Consider the following 22,176-nt stretch of genomic DNA (forward strand, 5'->3'; position numbering starts at 1 on the left):
GAGAATGTGAGATTCATGTTCAGAATACAGGGGCCTACAAGGTCTAGATCAGCACAGCTTAGACAGGCAAACTCTGACCATCCTTCTTCTAAGTCTTATGCAGGTGACTTTGATTAAGACTTTAAAAGGAATGGACAATGGAGTTATCTGCTGTCTGTCTCTCTGTCTTAATGGGCAGAGGGTCATTAAGGCCATGATCCTACTTGGAAAACAAGCCAGGGTAGATTACCCAAGCCTTTAAAATTGCCTTTTATGAATGAAACGTAGAGAATCTCCACATTTTGCCACTAGAACTGTGGTATATTTTACAATTACATTATAAAAATTACTTTAATAAAGGTAAGTACATAAATATAAGTTCTGAGTCCTTTCATGACAAAAGTATCATACAGAATATTACTAAAACAGACACACATGTATTAATTCCTCCCATCTGTAACCAACTTCATCTACATGAAACTGTTCACATCCATCCCTTGCTATCTCTTCTCTCTCTCTCACTCTCTCTGCCCTGACATTGTTTTCTTCACTGTTGATTTCAGATTAAACACTCCCCTGAGGCAGGGACTTGTGTTTTTGTTGGATTACAACACTCCTTAAAGTGCCACATGCTGTAATAATAATGATTCTCCACAGAATTTTTTAATACTACTAATAAAAAGTCCATGCTATTAATCTTCTTCAAAAGCTTTAACTTGGCTATCATTCACACAGGGTTAGATTGAATCTTAAGGAGCAACTGCAAGTTCAGGAAACATTGACGTGGAAGCTAAAAATCACAATAAACACGAATCTCTATCCCATCCCAACATTTGATGTTACCTATCAAAACCCTTTTAAGAGGCAAATGCAATAACTCTCCAAACTCAGGTTCTATATACTAACAACATTAAATTTCCATTATTTATAAGGGGGAATTAGAGGAGTGTGTATTTTCAACCAACACTTGCCCCAGGAAATCAGACTAACCTTTCCTGAAGCTTTCTTCAAAAGCGCAATCCTATTTCACCACAGAGATTTACTTCATAAAGTTTAAGGAAGGTATCATCCACCACGTGACTAAAGCAGGAAAAGAAAAAGTGCAAGTGCAAGTACTAAATCCCAAACCTGCAGTCACATAACCAACAAGCAGCATAACTGACAGATTCAACTTCATGCAGTCCCTTTGCAGCGCAGTGGTTTCCTTGGAAACAGAACACAGAGGAGGGAGTTCACACAGTGAAATCCTCATTCACTCAAAAGAGATTTACTGGACACTTTAATAACCAGGCATATTTCACTTCAGGAAGTAACATCCAGTTTATTCAAAAGTGCTGATGGCTCAATTCTATTTTACGTATTACGTTTAGAAGTCATATGATTTGTTGCATGTTTTTCGTTTGTCTGTTGCTCAGATGGCGAAAGAGGGAGAGTTAAAGGGGAAAGGACTTGCTCACCAGGCTTTCTGTCTCCCCCTAGGTGGTATATACACTGCTTTGACAATCGCTGCCAACCCCTATAAGTACCGTATTTTTTGCACCATAACACTCACTTTTTTCCTCCTAGAAAGTAAGGGGAAATGTCTGTGCGTGTTATGGAGGGAATTCCTACGGGTGGCATGCCTATGGATTTTCCTCCTCTAAAAACTACGTGCGTGTTATGGTCAGGTGCGTGTTATAGAGCGAAAAATACGGTAATTAAAGTCCTCCTTTCCCTCCTGTTTTAAACTCCCAGTCATGTCTCCATCACCAAGCCTGCGACATTGGTTCAACAGCAACACCTACTGGGGAGTAAGGGTTCATGCACCAAATATCTCACCATCTCATCTGTGTTGGTGGGTTAGATGGCACTAAGAAAACCGCCATACAATTTCTAAAACAGTCATTGAAATAAAATGTACACAACCAATATGTTTTAATCCTTCCATGGTTGATGATTTGGGCTGGTTCTCACCAAAACCAGATTATTGTGTGCTGAGCCTTCTGTTCTAAACCAGGGTTGGGGAACCGTAGTGCTCAGAACTTGTTGCGTCTTCAGCATCCTTCAGCTCTAGCCAGCAAGAATGATGGGAGTTGGAGTCCAACAAAATTTGAAGGGTCACAAGTTCGAAAACCCTGGTCTTGACTGTACCACTTAAAACTGCGGGTGGGGGTTGAAGGCTAGAACGATGTTGATTCAGAAACTAAGGAGTTAAAAGCTGTAATGATTATGTGATTAAGAAAAGAAAGGTAAAAAAGTACATAGAAATTAGGGAAAGGATTTGCTGAATTGACTTAATTAGAGAATAGAATACAGAAAGGGGAGGTATGAGGAGGTCGGGAAAGTAAGTTTTATGAATATAAGGGAAGGAAATTATACCTGTTTTGTATGTATGTTCTTTCTTTTTTGGATGGTATGTATTGTTATTGTTTTTGTTTTATTGTTCTGTTTATTCTGTTTTATATAAATCCTTAAACTTTAATAAATATATTATTAAAAAAAAAACTGCGGGTGGGGGCTCAAATCATGGAACTTCCTCCACACAATCTTCCATATTTTCCTGATGGAAGGGAGAAGGATTCCAGCTAGCCTAGACATTCCCTTGATATGCGACTTTCATGTGTGAGGGAATTTATGTATGCTCTGTTGTTGTGAGTGATGACCTAGAACGCAGCCCCTGCACGAATCAGGGTTTATAAGAATTAGGATTCTGCGTTATGTTTTTATAAACATAAACTGGAAATACATGGGGCAGTGTCGACTGGTGAAAACACGGAATTAGCCATCAAGGCCTATGGTAAGAAACATTCTGTCCACATAGATTTTAAGGCCTACGTGGAAATAAAAATAAAGAAAACAATTCCTTTGACAGAAGCGGGGGGAAATGCACCTTCCAGACCTTCTGTGCTCTGTCCACTTTATTATCTGAAAATACCCGACTTGTAGGCCTTTGATTATGTCAATGTAACAGTTTCTGTTTTGTATCCAAGTTCAATTTATTTTTCTTTCAAAGCCATAAAATAGCAATCCATTTCCGACGAGTCCTTTGTGAATAGTTGTTTTGGGTTTTTTTACACAAAAAAGCTCAGGAACTCAAGAGCCTGCCAACCCAAATCAGAACCACAAAGGCAGGGTGATTAGCCTCCCCACTGCCACAGCCCAAACCCCAATGAAAATCTCCCCTCTCCACAAAAGGCTTGCACAAAATGCCAGTGCCATAAATCCACAAAACCAAGAAGAACCCAGAAACTGCCAAATTACCTCAGACACAAAACAGACATTTTAATCAATGGCTATAAAAGCATCACTGCTCTAATTTCTTTGAAGCATGTCTGTGCAGAGACCTCTCACCAGGAATCAGATGAGGGAGATAAGCTACCAATTTCAGCCACTGAATTTGCTTTTAAAATGAAGAGGAAAGTATCAAAGGCCAAGGGGAGTAAAGAGGCCTATCTTCTGCATACAGCAGAAGCGCTAGACGCACCTCTGCAGGGATGGAAATACACAATTTAGGGGCGCCCACAGAGAAAAATCTCTTCCAGGGCAACATTTCCAGCACTCCAAGAAAGGTGGAACTATCAGGAAAGGTCCCGCTGAACACTTTGAGAGTTTGTAGGGAAACCTCAGATATTTGAAGCTTTAAACACTAATGTCAGTGCCTTGAACTGGATCCAGAAAAGAACTGCAGCCAGTGCAAATGTTTTAGAAAAAGGGGTTAAGTAAATTCTAAATGGAACCACAGACCACAAGCTAGCTGCTGCATTCTGGACCAGTTGGAAGTTTCCGAATTGCTTTCAAGGGCAGCCCCAGGTAGAGTATGTTGCAATCTAGAAGCCATGCAAAGTACAGAATACAGTAACCAAGTAATACCTGCCCAACAGGAGCCATAGCTAGAAATAGGTACAGTGGTACCTCGGGTTAAATACTTAATTCGTTCCGGAGGTCCGTTCTTAACCTGAAACTGTTCTTAACCTAAAGCACCACTTTAGCTAATGGGGCCTCCTGCTGCCGCCATGCCGCCGGAGCATGATTTCTGTTCTCATCCTGAAGCAAAGTTCTTAACCCGAGGTATTATTTCTGGGTTAGTGGAGTCTGTAACCTGAAGCGTATGTAACCCGAGGTACCACTGTACTCCTAGCCACCAAGATCACTTGCATCTCCAGGTAAAGATTGCTCAGGTCAATTAATGTCAGTTCCAAAAAATACCTGAACCGTGTGTGTTGAAGTTAACAGAAACCTATGTTTTCACATTCTTGGTCTACATTCATCTGGTTGAGGAAAGCTTTCTTCCGATTGTCCAAATTCACACACACCCCAATCGTTTAAGCCATGGTGTGCATACTCCAGTTAGTATACTGAGCTAACTGGTACTGCAGCATATAAATGTGGATTAAAAACCACATTTTAAAAAGTACTGCGGGGTTCTCCTTTGAAGTATAGTTAGCTAATCTAATACTAAATAAAGCCAAGTTAATTCCAAGGTAGTATCAAGTAAAGCAAGTCTCCTCAGGGAAATTACTGTCAGTTCCAAAAAAAAAGGTCACGTAACTTGATATAAGCTGGCAGTAAACACAACATAAAATATTTTTTGAATACCTCACTTCATATTTATTATGTTGAGCCAGGCTATCCTAAAGATTCAATTATCAGCACAAAATGTAGCAGTAAAACTTTCCACTTACTTAAGTACACCCTTTAAGGGTAAAATTAAGTGGTGATGGTCAAAGCAGTTAACTAAAAGCAATGAAAACTGCAATTTTCATCCGAGCTGCCTTCCATTTAATTATTTTAGGAAATAAAAACCTGTATCTTGGGTAACTTAAATGGGAAGCATTACTACTTACGTATCACTAGTTCACAAAAAAATGAAAATCCAAGTTCTGCACCTGCAGGGGGTTGGACTAGATGACCCTCTGTGTCCCTTCCAACCCTACAATTCTAAGATTCTGTGATATACTCCTGATTTTCAGGAGGCAGTATGGGATTAATGAATGAAGCCTGTACTTGATAACTGGATTTAGCAAAATGTGTAATGCATAACAGACGACTTTCTGCCAGGGTGTGTGATTTCCTTTCTCATTTGAATTTCCACATTATTAAAATGACTACTATATTGATAATAAGCTAAGTTGAATCTGTTCCAAGATAATTAAAGAACACCTGCTGGAGTGCAGAATTACCATTTCTAGCAGTGTGCTGCTGAAGAAAGCTCTGCTGGATGTCAAACTGAGGGGAACTTCCCCCCCAATCTTAACCCAGCTTGCCTGATGACTGTCTTCACCCCCCCCCACTCATAAATATAATTGCTCAAGATTTATAGAGCCTGTGAACATAGCAGCTGTGAAATGAAATTTACATAAATGTATAAAGTGACAATTTGCATTTTTAAAACAAGTTGAACAACTGACACACATACTGGCTGTGTTTGGACATGATAAACCATATTCTCCCCCCTGTATTTTCTCCTCAGTGCAGCTGAAGCTTTTACTTTCCTTTTTAATAACTCCAACTTAGCATTATACACAACCTGACCTGTGGTTAATCTGAACTATGGTTTATTGAAACAATGTAGCTTCAGAACCATGGTTTGGCAATAGTTTAAGATTAACCACAGTTTGTCAGGTATGGGTGAAATGACAAGCTGCAGCTAATCAAAAACAGAAGCAAAAGCTTCTGAAGTCCTCCTTGGAGTCATGCCACAGAGGAGGGGAGGATGCACCCAAGCCTGAGGCTCACAGAGGCTCCTTCCCATCAAAATAAACCATGGTTATATTGTGACATCTAACTGCAGCTATTACAGATTGATATGCTCTCATTTTTCTTGGTGTATTTCCATCATAAGCCCAATTAATATCCTATTATCAATTTTAAACTGTTTCGTTTCCCAATCACAAAACATCTTCTTATTTTTGTACATTTAGCAAGGCATTCCTTTAAAGCCCTAAATGGCCTTGGTCCAGTATACCTGAAGGAGCGTCTCCACTTCCATCGTTCCGCCCAGACCCTGAGGTCCAGTGCCGAGGGCCTTCTGGCGGTTCCCTCGCTGCGAGAAGCCAAGTTACAGGGAACCAGGCAGAGGGCCTTCCCGGTAGTGGCACCCACCCTGTGCAACGCCCTCCCACCAGATGTCAAAGAGAAAAACTACCAGACTTTTAGAAGACATCTGAAATCAGCCCTGTTTAGGGAAGCTTTTAATGACACACCGACTATTGTATTTTAATATTTTGTTGGAAGCCACCCAGAGTGGCTAGGGAAACCCAGCCAGATGGGTGGGGTATAAATATATTATATTATTATTATTATTATTATTATTATTATTATTATTCCTTTTCTAATTAAATATCTGCAGTGATGAAAAAGAAATGTTTATATCCATGTTCAGTACAGAGGCTTCCTACGGAGGCTTTCTAATGAGTAAAGGTTTAATTATTATTTCATTTGGGTTTTTAGGTTGGGATGTGAACCTGATCCCTCTGGCCCCCATGTGCATTCACTCTGCACCTGAACATTTGGTACCTGGAAATGGATTTTTCTCTTGCAAATTTACATCGTCAAATGTAGATGACTTTATTCACCAGAATCCTATAATGTCCTTCCAGTATATGGTATCCATCCATTGCTAGCTATTTTCACTACCAAGTATTTCTGAACTGTACAGGAATTGCAGCAAACTCAAAAGCCTGTTTGTGCAATCAAGATAACTAAGCAGATTTCCCTAAAGCATTTTTTCAAATTTAGCCAATTATCATTTGCGTGGGGGGGGGGGGGTAGGGGGTAGGTATGTGTGCAAAATATCCCAGGATATTTTAATTCAGTTGTTTTCAAACACTTTATTAACCTGGCTAGTGTCCTTGTGCAATACTTCCAGTTTTGAGTCTGATTAAACGTTAACATCCTAGAGTTTCTGGACAGTATTATTGTCGGATCACAATCAGAATGTTCATGGTGGATTTCAGGAAACTAAAATCTGCTTACATTGAATAAACCAGACAACCCTTTTGCTCGAAGTAGCTAGCTGCAGTGTATGGCATAAATGGGGGGGGGGGAGGAAACATCTGCAAAGTGGTAGACAATTGGGGGGGACGACTCACTATTTTTCCAGAAACATGTCCACTGCACGCCAAATTAATTACCCTAGCTATAAAGTATCAAACATTAGCTGAATAACCGTATTGAAAGCAAGTTCTGAAGTTCTAAGATGCAATGAAAAGATGCAAATGCTAATCTAAAGATAAGTTTATCACAAAACATTTTGCAGAAGCAGGAAATGGATGTGCTGATTGGAGACACAGAAGTGAGAGAACACAGGTGAGAGAGCACATATTACACGCAGACTGAAAAGCTATTGGCACAGCATCACACATTTGTTAACAAATTACCTCCTTCCTGCTCTTAATACTTTTTCTGTCATAAACACCCCTCTCCTGTGCCGGTTCTATATGAATAGGAGAAACAGGAATATAGAGGTGAGTGTGAGAGGCCACAGGGTCAAAGATGTGGGAGGAAAGGAATTGAGTTTCCTAGCAACATTTTAAAAAATGTATTCCCTCCTTTGCCCATTTTCTTTGTGACTTTATATATGACACAGAGGAAGACTGGCTTTATTGTAAAGTGTTTCTAAGGTGTAGCACAGATTGCCTTACCTGGCTGTACTGCCAGCATCTTCTGCTTATCTTGCACAAGCCGGATGATGTCTGATACCACAATGTGGTGATCCATATCTTCTTTCCCTTCATTAGGCTGATTGTCTGTTGAAAAACAGCTGCAACTTCCATTTTCTTTACACAGGACAAACCTCCAGTAATTAGACATGAAAGTATCTTACTTCAATTCCTACAATTTAAAAAGAAAAAAAAGTTTCTTCCATAAGCATGCTCATGTCCCCAGGTCTTCTGCAACTTGTAAAGTGCAACACATCACCTAATTCTAAACTGGAGGCCACTTTGTAGGGACTGTTTAAAAAACTGGAATACCGATTTTGCGTATTCTGTAGGCCTAACAAATATTTAATTTGTGCAAATGTTTTTAGACAAAAGACCAAGCTGCTGATAATTTTGCCCTTTGTAATTCTGTATATATTATCTCATAACGTAACATTCCTTCTCAGAAAATGATTTCTGGCATATTGAGAAGCATCAAATCACCTCTCACAAGCTGAACCTGGCAGGATTATAGAGATAGCTGGCAATGATTAGCCTAAATGTTCAATTTTCTGAAGAGTTATCAGGCCAGAAGTCACAGAGGCTACAATCCTATGTCCACTTCCCTGGGAGTAAATCCTACTGAACTGAATAGGGCTTACTTCTGAATAAACGCAAATAGGATAATGATTTACCAGTCAGAGTGCTTTTCTTATTTTTGGTTTCCTTCCAGAAACTTGTCATCAAGCTGAGGGCAGGAGGCTTTTTAAAATAAATAAATGTGTATGTAAAAGTTTTTTTAAAAAATCCTGGGTCTTTCAGCATTCTGGCAGCCTGTGTCTCAAAAGCAACAGCTCCAAAACCAAGAAAGCGATAACATACCCATATTGCACAAATTCTCGGCAGAGATGAATTTTGCCCAAGACAGAAGACATTTAAAATGCATTAAATTCCCTGTTTTCATCCATTTTTAACCAGGTGACAAACTAAAAGCCATATATAGCCAAGGGCATTTCCAGTAGCAGCACCCTCATCTAGAACTCTCCCGCCAGGAAAGTCTGGCAGGCTGTTTACTATGAATACTTTATTCATCTAGTTGACAAATAAAACTAAAAATTCTTCCAGAGGGCATACATGGAGCAAGGCTATTCAGCTGTTGGCTTGCTGCTTGCAGATTATTTTAAGGTTTGGAGATTATCATTTTTAGCTGTTGAAATACTGTATTTTTATGGTTATGGGTATTGATGTTATATGTTGTGAGCTGTCCAAAGGGTTCTGAGGAACTACAAAGGCTTCACAAATCCAACCAAACTAAACCACATAATTTTGTAAAAATTAAATGGATATGAATTTTAAGGGGTATGAAATATACTTTAATATTTCAAGATATAAAGTTTATACCTCCCCCCAGCCTGCATTATTGTGCACCTTGCTAAAAAGTCACATATTTGGAAAACACATGGAAAAGTGTATACAATTTCCAGTGGAACAATTCAAGACAACTTCAGTAGCTCAGCAGCTCCAAGCAAAATGTAATTGCGAATTAAATTGAGACATGGCGTTTTTTCCCAGCCACACAGGAAAAAAGGGAACAATTAACCTGAAAGAGATTATTATTACATGATATCTCTTCACCCTACTGGTTGCCAATTCTTCATAATATTTACTTCTATGAAAAAAGGAAAAATATAGATTTTTAATACAGGACTCTTTCTTGAAATATATATATTTTTTAACACAAGACCAAGATAATTCAACAATTGCTTCCATTTAATGGGGTTGTATTGTATGCACCGTTATGCTTAATGGAATTTACTCGCAAGTAAGTATGCCTGGCTGCACACCTTATCTGGGAGTAAACTCTGTTAAATACAGTGGAACTTAACTTGCAACATAACATAGGATTGGGCTTTTTCATTATCCATGGATATAAATTATATTTTTTGGCTGTGATGCTAATATCCAACCTATTTCTCTGGGGAGGGTAAGGATCCAGCAAAAAGCACAGAAGAGGCAATGCTATTGCCATTAGAGGATCCTGAAACAAGGTGCTTCAGCGGCAAGAGGGCTGCCCAAGAATCCTATCCAGGTAGCTGCTGTATACAACTTATACCTGGCTGACAGGTATTGCAGGGCTTTTTATGCAGCAATGGCTGTACACGCTCCATCCCACTGCTCCCCAGATTGTTCATTAACTGCAATTTATGCACCTAAAAACAAACCACACTATCTATCCTTTCACTACGTTAACTGATCCCATCCATGGCTGCAACCTTACCACCGAAATGAAAGTTAAGTCTCATGAAAGTCAATGGGACTTAACTTCTGAAAAGATATGCACAATATTACACTGTATACTAGTGGAGGTTGGCCCATTAGGGAGAAAATGGCACACTGTCCCACCAGCCCTCTCAGTCTAGCCTGAACCAGCCCCCCCCCCGCTTGACTTCTTGCTTACAAGCAGTCCAGAGGTTGGAACTGCATGTGGCAACCTCCTCTTCCTTCGTTTTCTTGCTGTGTTTGTAAAATTCAGCAGGCAGGCAGGGGATGGAAGTAGAATTTGTTGGCTTGGTTTAGGGTTGCCATATCTCAAAAAGTAAAAACCAGAACACCCTGAAAGTTGCCGAACATTTTTTAGGAAGATCCCAAGACCTGTTCTTGGCTTCTCTACCTTCCATATTCCCAGTTCCAATGGACACCAGCCACCGCAAATTTATACCAATATGTAATAACTGAAGAATGCAACTCTAATTAGGCCTACTCAGACATGTATATCTGATGTGTATTTTAATATGTAATTTTATTTTATAATGTGCATTTTTGAAACTACAGTGGTACCTCGGGTTAAGTACTTAATTCGTTCCGGAGGTCCGTTCTTAACCTGAAGCACCACTTTAGCTAATGGGGCCTCCTGCTGCTGCAACGCCACCAGAGCATGATTTCTGTTCTCATCCTGAAGCAAAGTTCTTAACCCGAGGTACTATTTCTGGATTAGCGGAGTCTGTAACCTGAAGTATATGTAACCTGAAGCGTATGTAACCCGAGGTACCACTGTACTAATTTTATTTCTATTTTGAATTTTTTTAAGGTTCCCTAAGTTTTTTAACATCTGATTTTCCTGGCAATTTTAATGTCTGTTTCATGTAAACAGCTTATTCGTGTTGATGACTAAGCAGTATATAACAGTGTTCGAAACTCCCATTGTTCTAGGTGCATTTTGCAGCAGAGAATTGCATTAGCGTAAGCAGTTTCTGAGTGCAGTACTGTGCCTAAGATTTCAGATTAAACCTTCAGAGTGGAAGGAGCTTTTTCTGCCTCCCCACTTCCAGCTACTCTCTGAAGACTGGGGAAGAGACCCTCTTAAGAACATTAGGGGGGTGGGCAGGGGAAGGACTAGACCATGTGAAAAATGAACATAATATTTTAGCTGCAGTTCATTCATTTTCAGCTCTGTATTCTTGTTATAAAAAAAGCTTGCCTAGTCATTTCGTCATTGCGCCCGTAACCTAGGTTTAAGATGCCATTTAGCTCCTAGCTCAGTTTCTAACATAATTATATAAACTTGTTAAAATAAATTCTCATATTCCCACTTGCAGCTGGGACATTAAAGCTGATAGAGAAAGCATATCTTGTGAACCGTCCTGAGATCTTATGATGAAGTGCGGGATATGTCTAATAAATAAATGTGAAAGAGGAAGGGCAACACACAACAGAGTCCAAGGTGTCTGTCCTTGTGCCTTTCAGCTGCTGTGTGAGCAAAAGGAATTTCAGCAAGTGCATCTTTTCTCACGGCAGCACCAACATCTATGACATGGCAAGACACACCTGGTCTAATTCCCTCCAATACACAACAATGGACATTACAGGTGGACAACTCACTCTTGCTTTCAGGAAGCAGTCTTTTCACAGTTACTAAGGTAGGAAAGTCCCTTTTAAACTTAGTGGGACTTACGAGCAAGCGGATGAAAGAGGTGCATAGCAAGTCGCCATATACCACGCCAGACCAATATTGTCTCTGCAGACCGCCAGGAGCAATCTAGGGGTTTCAAGGCAAGAGTTTCCCCCAGGCCTACGGAAAGACAGAGCCTGAGGGAATTTAACCCGGGCCCTTTTGCATGCAAGGCAAAGCCCTCTCTTACCCAGGGCTACGGCCCTTGCCTCCAATCCCCATCGACGAGCCGGTGCTCTCGAAGCAAAACTGGGTTTCTCTCCAAACTCACAAAGGAACCGGCGGGGCGTGAGGGCGCGGGAAGCGCCGCTTTGCAGCTAACCTCCCCTCACCTTTCTTTCGCAGCAAAGGAGGGCGAGGAAAAAACACAGCACCCACCCACCCCAAACTAACGTGCACTGAGCAGGAGAGCTGGTAAAGGCGGGAGCAGCCGGGATTCAAATCATTCCCCTACCCACCCACCCCCCGGCTACCGCTTGACGAGGAGGAGCCGCCTGAACCCAAACAAACACACAAAGCACATGACTCGCGCTCACCTCCAGGGCCGGGATGCTGCTGCTGCTGCTGCTGCTTTTTCTGAGGGCTGCGACGCTCCCCGGCCAGGTGCTCCCTCCTCGCCTACCAGTCTTCCTCTTTCTCCGCGCCCTCCTTCAGCCGCAAGTTCCTCTCCAGCCTACGGCGCGGGGAGGACCTGCCTTCTTTCTCCGGGGCAGCCCGGGACGCCGCGTGGAGTTGGCGCGAGCGGGAAAGCGGTAGCAGCACCGACGGCGGCGGCGCCCCTCACCTCCTCAGCCTTGCCTGCATGCAAGCCGAGCGCCGCCCACTCCTTCCAGCCCACCGCTATTCCGGGCAGGAAGGGGAGCGGGGTGCCCAGGGCTCCTTTGTTGCCGGTGGGGGAAGAGGAGGAGGAGGATGCGCTGCACTGAGCAAAAAAAGGGACCTGAGCGGGTGGGAAAACGGAAGTAGCCCTGTGCTCGGCTCGTCGGCTCTTCCCTCCCTGTTGTTTCTCCTTTTGCAGGATGGAGTCAGGCTTAGGCGGCTGCAGTCCTGGTACCTGCTCCCCGCCCCCGGGAGTAAGCCCCGCTGGACTCAGCCGCGCGTACTTCTGAGCAGACCTGAATAACATCTCGGTCTTGCTTCTGCTTCTTTCTTACCCGTTATTCTAGCTTCCCTCCCGCTTTCCGTCTGGGCAGCTGCTGCTCTTTTGCGCACACAAAGCCTCGGTTCCGAAGGTGTAGCATCAGCCCTGCCAAACCTCAGTTTACCTGGGAGCTGAATTCAACAGAGCTTTCTTCTGAGTAAACATGGTGTTGTAAACAAAAATTGCCCTTTCCCCTTATGGGGAACACAAGAGCCCTTATAGTGTCCTTTGTAGGTTCTCCATCTGTCCAAGAAAATAACAGAGGCCAACCAGAGAATATTGAGAAGCAAAGCAGCTAGTAAGCTTGATTTTTATTGATCTGTTGCTACAGGGTGCTCCCTCACCCGCAGGAAAGGAGGAGGAACCCAGAACAATGGGTGCAAGGCCAAGACTTTTGAAATTCCCACCCTGTAGATCAAGACCACCCCCAGAAACATCATACATACATCACAGAAGGGGTGTAACCTAAGACCACCCTCCATATACATCACACCTACATCACAAAAAAGGCGGCCTAAAACAGAAATTTGAATGTTGTTTTTCTCCTGTCATTGTTTGTCTCCTGTCTGGCAGGTTACTTGATTTGATTTCCTGAGGAGCCTGGCCAGTCTTTGGTAATGATAAATACTTCATTCCTGGGCCAGGTCACAGGCTCACACCCTATTCATATATTAAATGTGCCCTTAAGACAGGATTTGTGAAGAAAGAGACAATGGGGAGGTTTCCCACTTTGACCCTGCAGAGAAAACATTTGCTCAGTTTAGGAATCAAAATGGTTCCAGGTCAGTCTTCCTGTGCTGATCTATGTATGTGCTTGGTTGGTACACTTATGAACATTACCATATATCTAAGACCTCAAAATGCCTATCACAATGGTAAGGACTGTGCTGTGTAAATGGAGAGTTGTGTGCATGCAATATGTGTGCAGACACACACTATCTCAACATAACACTTTACACGACACGTCTACTCTGAATATATCCGTCTCTATGTCTCTGAAACAAAATAAAGTTTTTGTCAAGAGCTGAGTTCTTGCCTGAAGCCACAGTGGTTTGAGGGGATGTGTGGGCAAAAGTGTCTTCCCGTGAGCTTGCCTGGCTGCAAGAGTGCTGTTATATACTGAAGTTCTCACCCTGGGCCAGCAGGGGGGTACTGTAGTTAGTTTTCACTCAGGTCCACATATGCAAATAAGGGATTGAAAGTGACGTTCAGTGATTGGATAGTTACAGAAAATGGTTACTGTTGCGTTCTAGTGGAGCTCTATATAAGCAGGCTGGCTGAACCCTTCAGTTCAGTTCTGTTCTGGCCTGTGAATAAACAAGAGCTGTTTGAAGAATCGCTGTGTCATCTGATATGTTCACCCACAACTTAACAAGTGCTATATGGTAACTTGTGTCCAATTCATACTGCAGTTAGCCTTCCTTGTCAGCCACATGTCTAGGTGGCTTATTTCGGGGTGAGCAGGGAGGGAAACAATACACCAGACAATTTCATCCCCCCCCCAAAAAAAAAACTAGGAGAGAGAATGTGAGGTCCAGACCAGAGGGATGGAAAGGCAGCGACCTTCCAATTCTAGCCTTCACCATGCAAAGTGTGTGTTAATGTACATAATGAGCTATATAAAGGTCAAATTAACAACAACAAAAATAGTGTGAACACCAGGAAAAAAGAATAAGGATACAGTGCACAAGCGGATGAGAACAAATAAAAGTTTACACTAGTTAAAAACTAGTGCAGAGCTTGCTTTCTCAAAAGTCTGTTTTACCCATGTATCATTGACACCATAGATTCGGGGGGAAATAAGGGTTAGATAGAGTAAGAACAGATGACAATGTGACTATAGTCAAGTGTTTAGGAGAAGTGATGCTGAGAACTATATGCAGAACAAAGCAAGCTTTCTTGTCCCCTAAAAGTAGGGAAGAGACAAAATAAATACTTTAGGGTGTGTTTGTTAACTCATCCTTGAAGGACTCTCTTGCTAGTCTTGTTTCTGACCTTTAGATTTTACTTCCTGTTCGACAACCAATGGAAAGCTTTTTAACTGGTTGTTATAGAAGCATCTGGAAACTAATTGTGGAAAGCATTTGGAAAAAATGTTTTACTGGTTGCTGGTTTGATTTTTCTGCCCAGAAAGCCTGAAAAGGTTTCATGCTGAGCCGTGCACACTGATAAAATCAGAAATTAGACCAGAGTTAAAGTCTAGATGGCGAACCATCTAGTGTACACAAAGTAGTGTACACAAAGCAGTGTTTCTGTTCCTCTAGGGCTGTTTTCATCCTTTGCCATCAAATACTCATGAAAAAGAAGGGGGGGGGAGCCACTATGTGAGTAATGTAAAAGAATAAAGGGTAACTTATGGTAAATATTTTTTCAGATCACTTTATCGCTTTATTTCACCTTTTAGCAATAAGCACCCAATCCTGCTCTGCTAATCACAACTGCAGAATGAATTAATTCTTACTTCTCACTTCAGACAAACCAACATGCTTCTTTATTGCTGGCTGCGTAGAGTACAACTGATACTGAAAAGCAGAACAAAGGAAAGTTCAAGGCATGGAGTCTTAACTCAAGACGATAATACAAAATTCTACCTCTTCAAAGGATATAATAATAATAATTTATTATTTATACCCCGCCCATCTGGCTGGGTTTCCCCAGCCACTCTGGGCGGCTTCCAACAAAACACTAAAATATAATAACCTATTAAACATTAAAAGCTTCTCTAAACAGGGCTGCCTTCAGATGTCTACTAAAAGTTTGGTAGTTATTTTTCTCTTTGACATCTGGTGGGAGGGCATTCCACAGGGCGGGTGCCACTACCGAGAAGTCCCTCTGCCTGGTTCCCTGTAACTTGGCTTCTTGCAGTGAGGGAACTGCCAAAAGGCCCTCGGTGCTGGACCTCAGTGTCCGGGCAGAATGATGGAGGTGTTACAGGTGGTTGTTTTTTCAGCGTCAATTATTGGGTGCTCGTGATCATGAAAAACCCGCCCTCACGAAGGGAACGTCTTGAGTGAGCAGCCTTTTGGGGCTCTTGCAGAGGATGCTTTCATTGTGCATTGTTCACCTTGCATTGTTCACTGAATTTTTTCAGAGGGTTTCTGCTCTTTACATTGTTCCTGTTCTTAATTGCCATTCTTTAAATGGAGGCAGCCACTCCCTGTCATGTCACAGATAAAAAAAAAACAAATTCCATGTCCCCCCAAGCGGCTAGATTTTAAGGTATCACAATCTAACATACGGCAGTGGGCTGTTTTCTTGACACGCTATGATTTTAGTCCACACAAGAACATGAAGAGTAACTAAATTTCATTGTTATGACAACAGAAGTGTTTCTATATATGAAGCTTAAAGTAGTTCTTCTTTCAGTCTGTTCATAACACCTACATCTTCTCTCTGAGTTACTTCATCCAAAGTTAGGGCTGATTTTGGGTCCTGAAAATCCTGCTATAATGTGTGAGTCCGTATAGGAAAGTTTGCCCTGTGCAGGAATTAGCATTCTCACATCTTCACTGGTTAAAAAGCAACCACCATGGGGAATTAAAATAATCTAGCACTGTACACACCGTTTTGAGATTTAATGTGACTAACTGAAAGCTCCCATAGTTGGTGCACTAACGGAAACTCTCTGTGTGGAACTATATGCCTGCAGCGTATAAACAAATGGGCAAAACTGCAATTAGAAATCAAAATGTCTGTTGAATGCAACATTTTCATTTTGAATTGAATATATTTCCCTCTTCTCCTCTAAATGACTTACCTGGCTCAGTAAAAACAAGCACACACTCCAAAACAAATATGCAAATTTTATTTTATTGCAAGCAGATTTAAACATCTACTGCTTTATACAATCTACAGAAAGTTCAAAAATATTAATATAAAGAATTCATGTTTAGGTATTTACGGAAAAGAAAGTTTAAAAACAGCACTGAAAATAAACTTTACAGTAATGCACATGTATATCATATATATTTATATTTATTTATATTCTTAGTATTTGAGACTGCTTTGATCCAGTTAATGAAGTGTTATAGCTTAGTCTAAACAGTAGTTTTGAAGGCTGAATTATCATCAGATAAGTGCACCTATCATTATACCATTTAAAATACATGTCAGTATTTGGTGCTGATGAGTAAAGATATTTTAATGATTAATGCACTGATAACTATGATCCACCATTCCCAAAAAGCTGTTTGTTTGTTTTTGCCAATTACACATTACAGACTGAAAGAATATTGATAGTGCATACAAGACAGAATTTTGTTCAGACACAATGTACAATTAAAATTCTGTACTTCTTTCGACAAAGGTAAAGCTGTATAAACTGAAGTGTGCAATTGTGCAATGTACAATCATGTACACATTTCTCTCTTATAATACTTTGACAGAATTCCATTAAAGCTTCTCAACATGATCTCGCTGATATCACCAACAAGTGCAGTTTCCTTCGTTTGATACTTGCATTACAGTGGAATAAATAGGCTGATGCAAGCAAGTGAATAAATGGTATACTGTATATTAAAGAGATGAATAAATTAATAATTACTGAGGGCCATCAAAATTATCTGAATATTACTGCTAGCTACTCTAAAGAATAAGTAGTTTCAATGGATGTATATGTTTTAGTCTTAATGAATATTTGGTTGATGCCCTCCAGTTCCAACACATTTATGAAAGCATTTGAAACGTTTTCACATTAGAGGTTGAACAATTCAGACAAGGCCATTTGTGTGACACGGAATGGAGTTTTCCACTTCATATAAATTTCTATCAATTTTACATTTTTGACTCGGGTCGCAACACTACTATTGAGTGTTGGTTGTTGCGCCTGACTAATTCTCCTAATCCAGCTGGGTGCATGGAAATATGTTTCTGTACATTGATCATCCTTCTAGAATTATTTCCTCCTCTCTCACTTGGTCCCCAAATGCACATGAAAAACCCTCTGCATCCATCACCAACAGTGACACAAGCACATTGCTGAACAGATGATCAAATTCCGACAGTTCAGACACTCTGATCTTCCAAGGGTAATGGAGTAAATCTAGGTTATGCCTCACCACTGACAGCGTCAGTCATTTATTCAGCTGGGCAAATCCTCATATGTAGAACAGGAGTGACCAGCCTGTGGCCCTTCGGATGTGGTTGAGACTCCAGCTCCCATCAGTCCCAATGAGCATAGCCAATGTTCAGGAATAACGGAAGTTGCGTTCCAGCAACATCTGGAAGGTCCTAGGTTTTCTCATCCTTTGCAGCATGTCTGCACCAAATTACTATGCACAAGAATATCTAAGGCCTACTAGTTTAGCTTCTGTATTACACCTGTACATCTATTGCAGAAAGAAAATGAAGGCCTATAGAGCCTTTCCTTTCCCCCCATTTAAACAGTGTATTTTTAAAGCTCTGATTGCTTAATGGAAGCAGAATTCCTCCTTTAAATTCAAAAATATCCTCCTAGTGGTGCAGCAATAAAACTGCTAGCACATTTGCAGAGCTAAGCAGGGTCTGGTGTGGTTTCAAACTGGATGGGTGTTGAGATTCCTGCATTACAAGGGGTTGGACTAGACAAGCCTTAGGGTCCCTTCCAACTGTACAATTCTATGTTTCTATGATTTCTCCTTCTAATGCAATACAATCAATCATAAGTGTTTGTTTTCTTTTAAAAAAACTACCATTAAATATTTCAGCCTGTTGAAAGATCATTCACTTTTTAGGAAACAGTTGAGATGCAAGAATATTGCAGTAAACCATTTTTGTTAGTAGGCAGAGCAGGAATGTAGCATTTTCAAATCATCAAGCAAAGGGTCTTCTTACTTAAGGCTAAAAAGATGGAAATGAACAAAACAAAAACAAGGAACTGGTAGAAAGCTTCATGGAATAAAAATGTAAGAATAGTAGATAGCAGCAGCTGGTTGTAAGCAGAATGTAACACATTAAAAGCTATTATTCACAAGCAAAAGCAAAAAAAGCAAACTTTTTATTAAAAAAATCGGTAGCTTTGGATGATTCTGAAACAACAAACCTATTTCTAATTTTAACATTCATCAGAATTTCGACATTCAACCACAATTCCACTATAAGCTAAACTCTGATCCAAAACTCATAGGTATAAAAAAACTCTCTAAAACATACAATTAAAAAACAATAGAAATGTTGTGTTAACAAATGTATGCATATAACAGATATATAAATAGCTACAGTATTGAAAAATATTTCAGTGCAAAGGCAATTTTAAGATTTCTAAAAAACCCATTAAAAATAATTTTGTTAACTACACCCGAACAGGAGATTTGTCACTACTACAGATATAAAATCAATACTCACATCAAGTTAATTTTTTAAAAATATATATTTGTAACCAGTGTTTTATGTAGGGGACATTTCTACTAGACATTCAAGTATGTAATGTCAAATAAATATTAACTTCCGGTATATTACTATCAGTATGTGAACAACACTGGAAATGGAAAGTGCTTCATTTTAAATGACAAACGCTGAGATGTTGTGCGTTATGAGGGGGGGTGAGACTTGAGAAGTATGGGAACTACCATCAGATTCTCTGTCTCTGTAATCTTTGGTATAATAAAATGTTCACAATTTGCCTTTCAAAGCATTATGTTCCCATCTCCCCCAAATCTCTGTTCAGGGAAGGCGAGAGAGAGAACCTGTGCATTTTCTTCCACACACAAACTTTTTTCCCCTATCAAGTAATCCTTCGGCAAAGTTGACACCCTAAATAAAACACTGGGAGAAAAGAAACAGAACTGATCTGTGTATGCTATTATCAAAACCAGTACACAGCAAAACTAGAGCCACGAATAGAGCCGAAGTACAAGCTGGCTGTAATGATTTAAAACGACAGATAAAGCGTTTGCATAATCATGCACATATTTTTTCTTTTCTGAAGAATGGTTGTATTCACATTCAAAGAGGAGGAAGGGGGAAACTTAACCTAGTGGTCATTACCAAATATAAGTAGTCACTAAGTAGACATTCTGTTAAACATTCTGTCTCCCTCTCCCTTTCAAAGTTCAAATCAAAAATTAAAAACCAGCATTTAAAATACAGTATTATCTAGTTGAGCTGTTATGGAAGCAATTACTTCCTTTCCACAACAGGGGAAAAAAACAAAAAAAACTTCGGGTAGCAAAGCACTTCCTAATACATCCGTACTCTACTTTAGAGGTAGCAGAATGGTAGAATACTGGTTCGTTCTTTAAATTTCTAAGACTAAATTCTTAAATTCAGTAATTATTTTCAACTCAATACCTACAGTGGCCACTTCACTCGTTTGCTAGCCAGCTTGACTTCCCAAAGGTCTGTAGACAGTCTAAGTAAAACTGTATTGGTCTAAAGTGTGGGGAAGGGTGCTGGGTCTTAAAATCACACATAGACGTCCTACTTGGTGACTTACAATAAAATGGATATTAGAGAGTGTTTCTTGAAAGCAGATTTGCACAGAGGATACACCAGTTTGTTCTACAGAGAGAGCAAAGAAAAGACAAACAGCAGTCAGAAACAGCACCTATGAAATATGTTCTCAGCGACTTTCACTGGGGGTCTGAGACCGTTGCTTAGTTAGAGGGCTGACAAAATTTCAACCACTGATCTCAGAAGAGGACGTTTGACTAAAGCAGGACTCTTTCAAGTAATAAAGGAAAAGAGATGATGGGAGTCAATAAACATACAGGTTTTTGACAGGATGGAGTGAAATTACAGTGCTGTTCATCCTCACAGTGCCAGACTGTGTAGAAAAATCCATTGCTTCAACAGTTTAGAACATAATAAGGAAGGGCAAGACTCCTGGGAAAGATTTGTACTCCATGCTCTTTGATCCAGTTTGTCAGACTATTACATCGGACAGTTAAAGCCAGCAAAATTTCAATCAGTGCTGTTAAATGGTCATTTGCAGATGTAGTAGGAGCAGGGCTTGGAATGAGAGGGAGGAATAGTTGCTAGTTCTTAAAGGCTTGAGTTGGTGATCTCTCATAGGGATGTTTCCAGACCTGAACCCCTGTGGTAGTACCTGGCACTGGAATCACAACGCTTATTATTGGAATAGCCAAAGATGGAAGGGAGTACTGAATAATCATAGTTTCTCCAATGCGTAAACATTGTTTTTTTAGAATGAGAACTAGACCTTCTTGCTGGGGTATTTTTGCAGTCATTGCTCCTGTATCTTGGACTCTTCAGAGAGGCAAGAGGTGTGAATTCTGAAAAATGGTCCCGACCATGGCTTGATTTATTCTGCCAAGAAAACAAGTAATAGGTTATGAAGCTGTCATCATAGTAATTAACTGAAAGGCTTTAAGGTGGTACCTAGCCTAGGGGCAATATGGCCAGATGGAGACATATAAATTGCCAATAGAGCGCCACTGTTTGGCTCATTTAAAAATGCAGACACAGCCTCAACAGAGGAGTAATTTCAATTTATTTTAATTCACAATTTCGTCTTCTTTTACATACAGAACAACTTTTTGTTAACATTTTGCTTAGGAGAAATAATATACTCAGATATGAACCACTTTTTATCCTGCCTTTTGGATGTCCAATAATCTTTTGATATTTGGAATGACTGATATGGTTGATATTTTTCTCTGTAGCTAACAGATAAATTTAAATTGATAAGTTTATTTATACTGTCCTTACTGTTCCTAGCCTGTATTTAGGAAATGTCTGGAAGGCTATTCTGCACCAGAACAGATGGGAATTTGAATACACTCTCCTGATCTCCATGGAGCGTGTTACTTTATAGAAGCTATTTTAGGAATCCCAATCATCTGGGCATTTGTGTCACTTTGGAAATTAAAGCACTTCCTTTTCTGAGGGCTGTTTTTATCTTTGAATAAATGTGTGGCTGAGATGAAATACTTTTGCTTCTTGCTAATACTTGTGACTTGTAAAAAACCAAGTTGCAAATGTTCCCTGTGGGGAGATATGAAGACTCTAGCAGATATATGTGCCCTTGTGCATCTGCTTTCCCCCAATTTTTGGGAGTCTGTAGCCTTTGCCTTACATTTGTTTAGCCAGGCTAAAAGCTGATGCCGTTTGAAATTTTGCTTTATCATATTTCCACATCCAAAGGTAAAAGACAGGGCACTGAGAAGGCAGGACCCAATATCATGGATTCATGATATTTGGAAATTATGCAGATATATTTGAGGGGGGCAAATGGGATTCTGAATTCTGCTCAAACCAATGTTACTAATTTAATCTGAATCCAAATACTTGTGGCTTATGCTTAGTCACTGAATCTCATTTGAAGAATATCGATTGACACAAAACAGCTTACAATTCATATTTAATTAAAGCTGCAACCATGCACATAAATCCTATTAGAATCAGAGTAAAAAAAATAATAATCAGATCAAAACATGCAGCTTCTAAATCTCAACCTTCCCTGAAGACACACCCAAAATACTACACAAACCCCCCCCCCAAAACTTACCTGTGCTCTGAAATGCATTGAGAACAGACTACGATATCAAAAA

At 40.3% G+C, this 22,176-nt stretch overlaps 2 protein-coding genes across 12 annotated transcripts in view; both read right to left on the reverse strand.

Annotated features, from left to right (window-relative positions):
• Window positions 1-12,330, reverse strand: part of MCF2L (MCF.2 cell line derived transforming sequence like) — a 117,200-nt gene extending 104,870 nt beyond the window's left edge. For 4 of the 8 annotated variants that reach the window (XR_008329939.1, XR_008329941.1, XR_008329940.1 and 1 more), the window contains exons 1-2: window positions 12,084-12,330; window positions 7,602-7,791 (exon numbers count right to left, since the gene is read on the reverse strand). Coding sequence is in view for 4 of the 8 variants with exons in the window: in XM_053384389.1 (XP_053240364.1) it covers window positions 7,602-7,770 (169 nt within the window). In the remaining 4 variants the exon portion in view is untranslated. Of the gene's footprint in view, window positions 1-969; window positions 1,060-7,601; window positions 7,792-12,083 lie in introns of those variants that run through there. The other 4 variants (XM_053384386.1, XM_053384382.1, XM_053384380.1 and 1 more) reach the window with 2 other exon arrangements.
• A 4,146-nt stretch (window positions 12,331-16,476) lies between these two features.
• Window positions 16,477-22,176, reverse strand: part of ATP11A (ATPase phospholipid transporting 11A) — a 110,059-nt gene continuing 104,359 nt past the window's right edge. For 2 of the 4 annotated variants that reach the window (XM_053384400.1, XM_053384399.1), the window contains one exon: window positions 16,477-20,932. In XM_053384400.1, coding sequence (XP_053240375.1) covers window positions 20,672-20,932 — 261 coding nt within the window. In that variant the 3' untranslated portion in view covers window positions 16,477-20,671. The remainder of the gene's footprint in view (window positions 20,933-22,176) is intronic. The other 2 variants (XM_053384403.1, XM_053384401.1) reach the window with 1 other exon arrangement.

This window comes from Podarcis raffonei, chromosome 4 (assembly GCF_027172205.1).
Source record: "Podarcis raffonei isolate rPodRaf1 chromosome 4, rPodRaf1.pri, whole genome shotgun sequence".
In the NCBI taxonomy this organism is placed as follows: domain Eukaryota; kingdom Metazoa; phylum Chordata; class Lepidosauria; order Squamata; family Lacertidae; genus Podarcis; species Podarcis raffonei.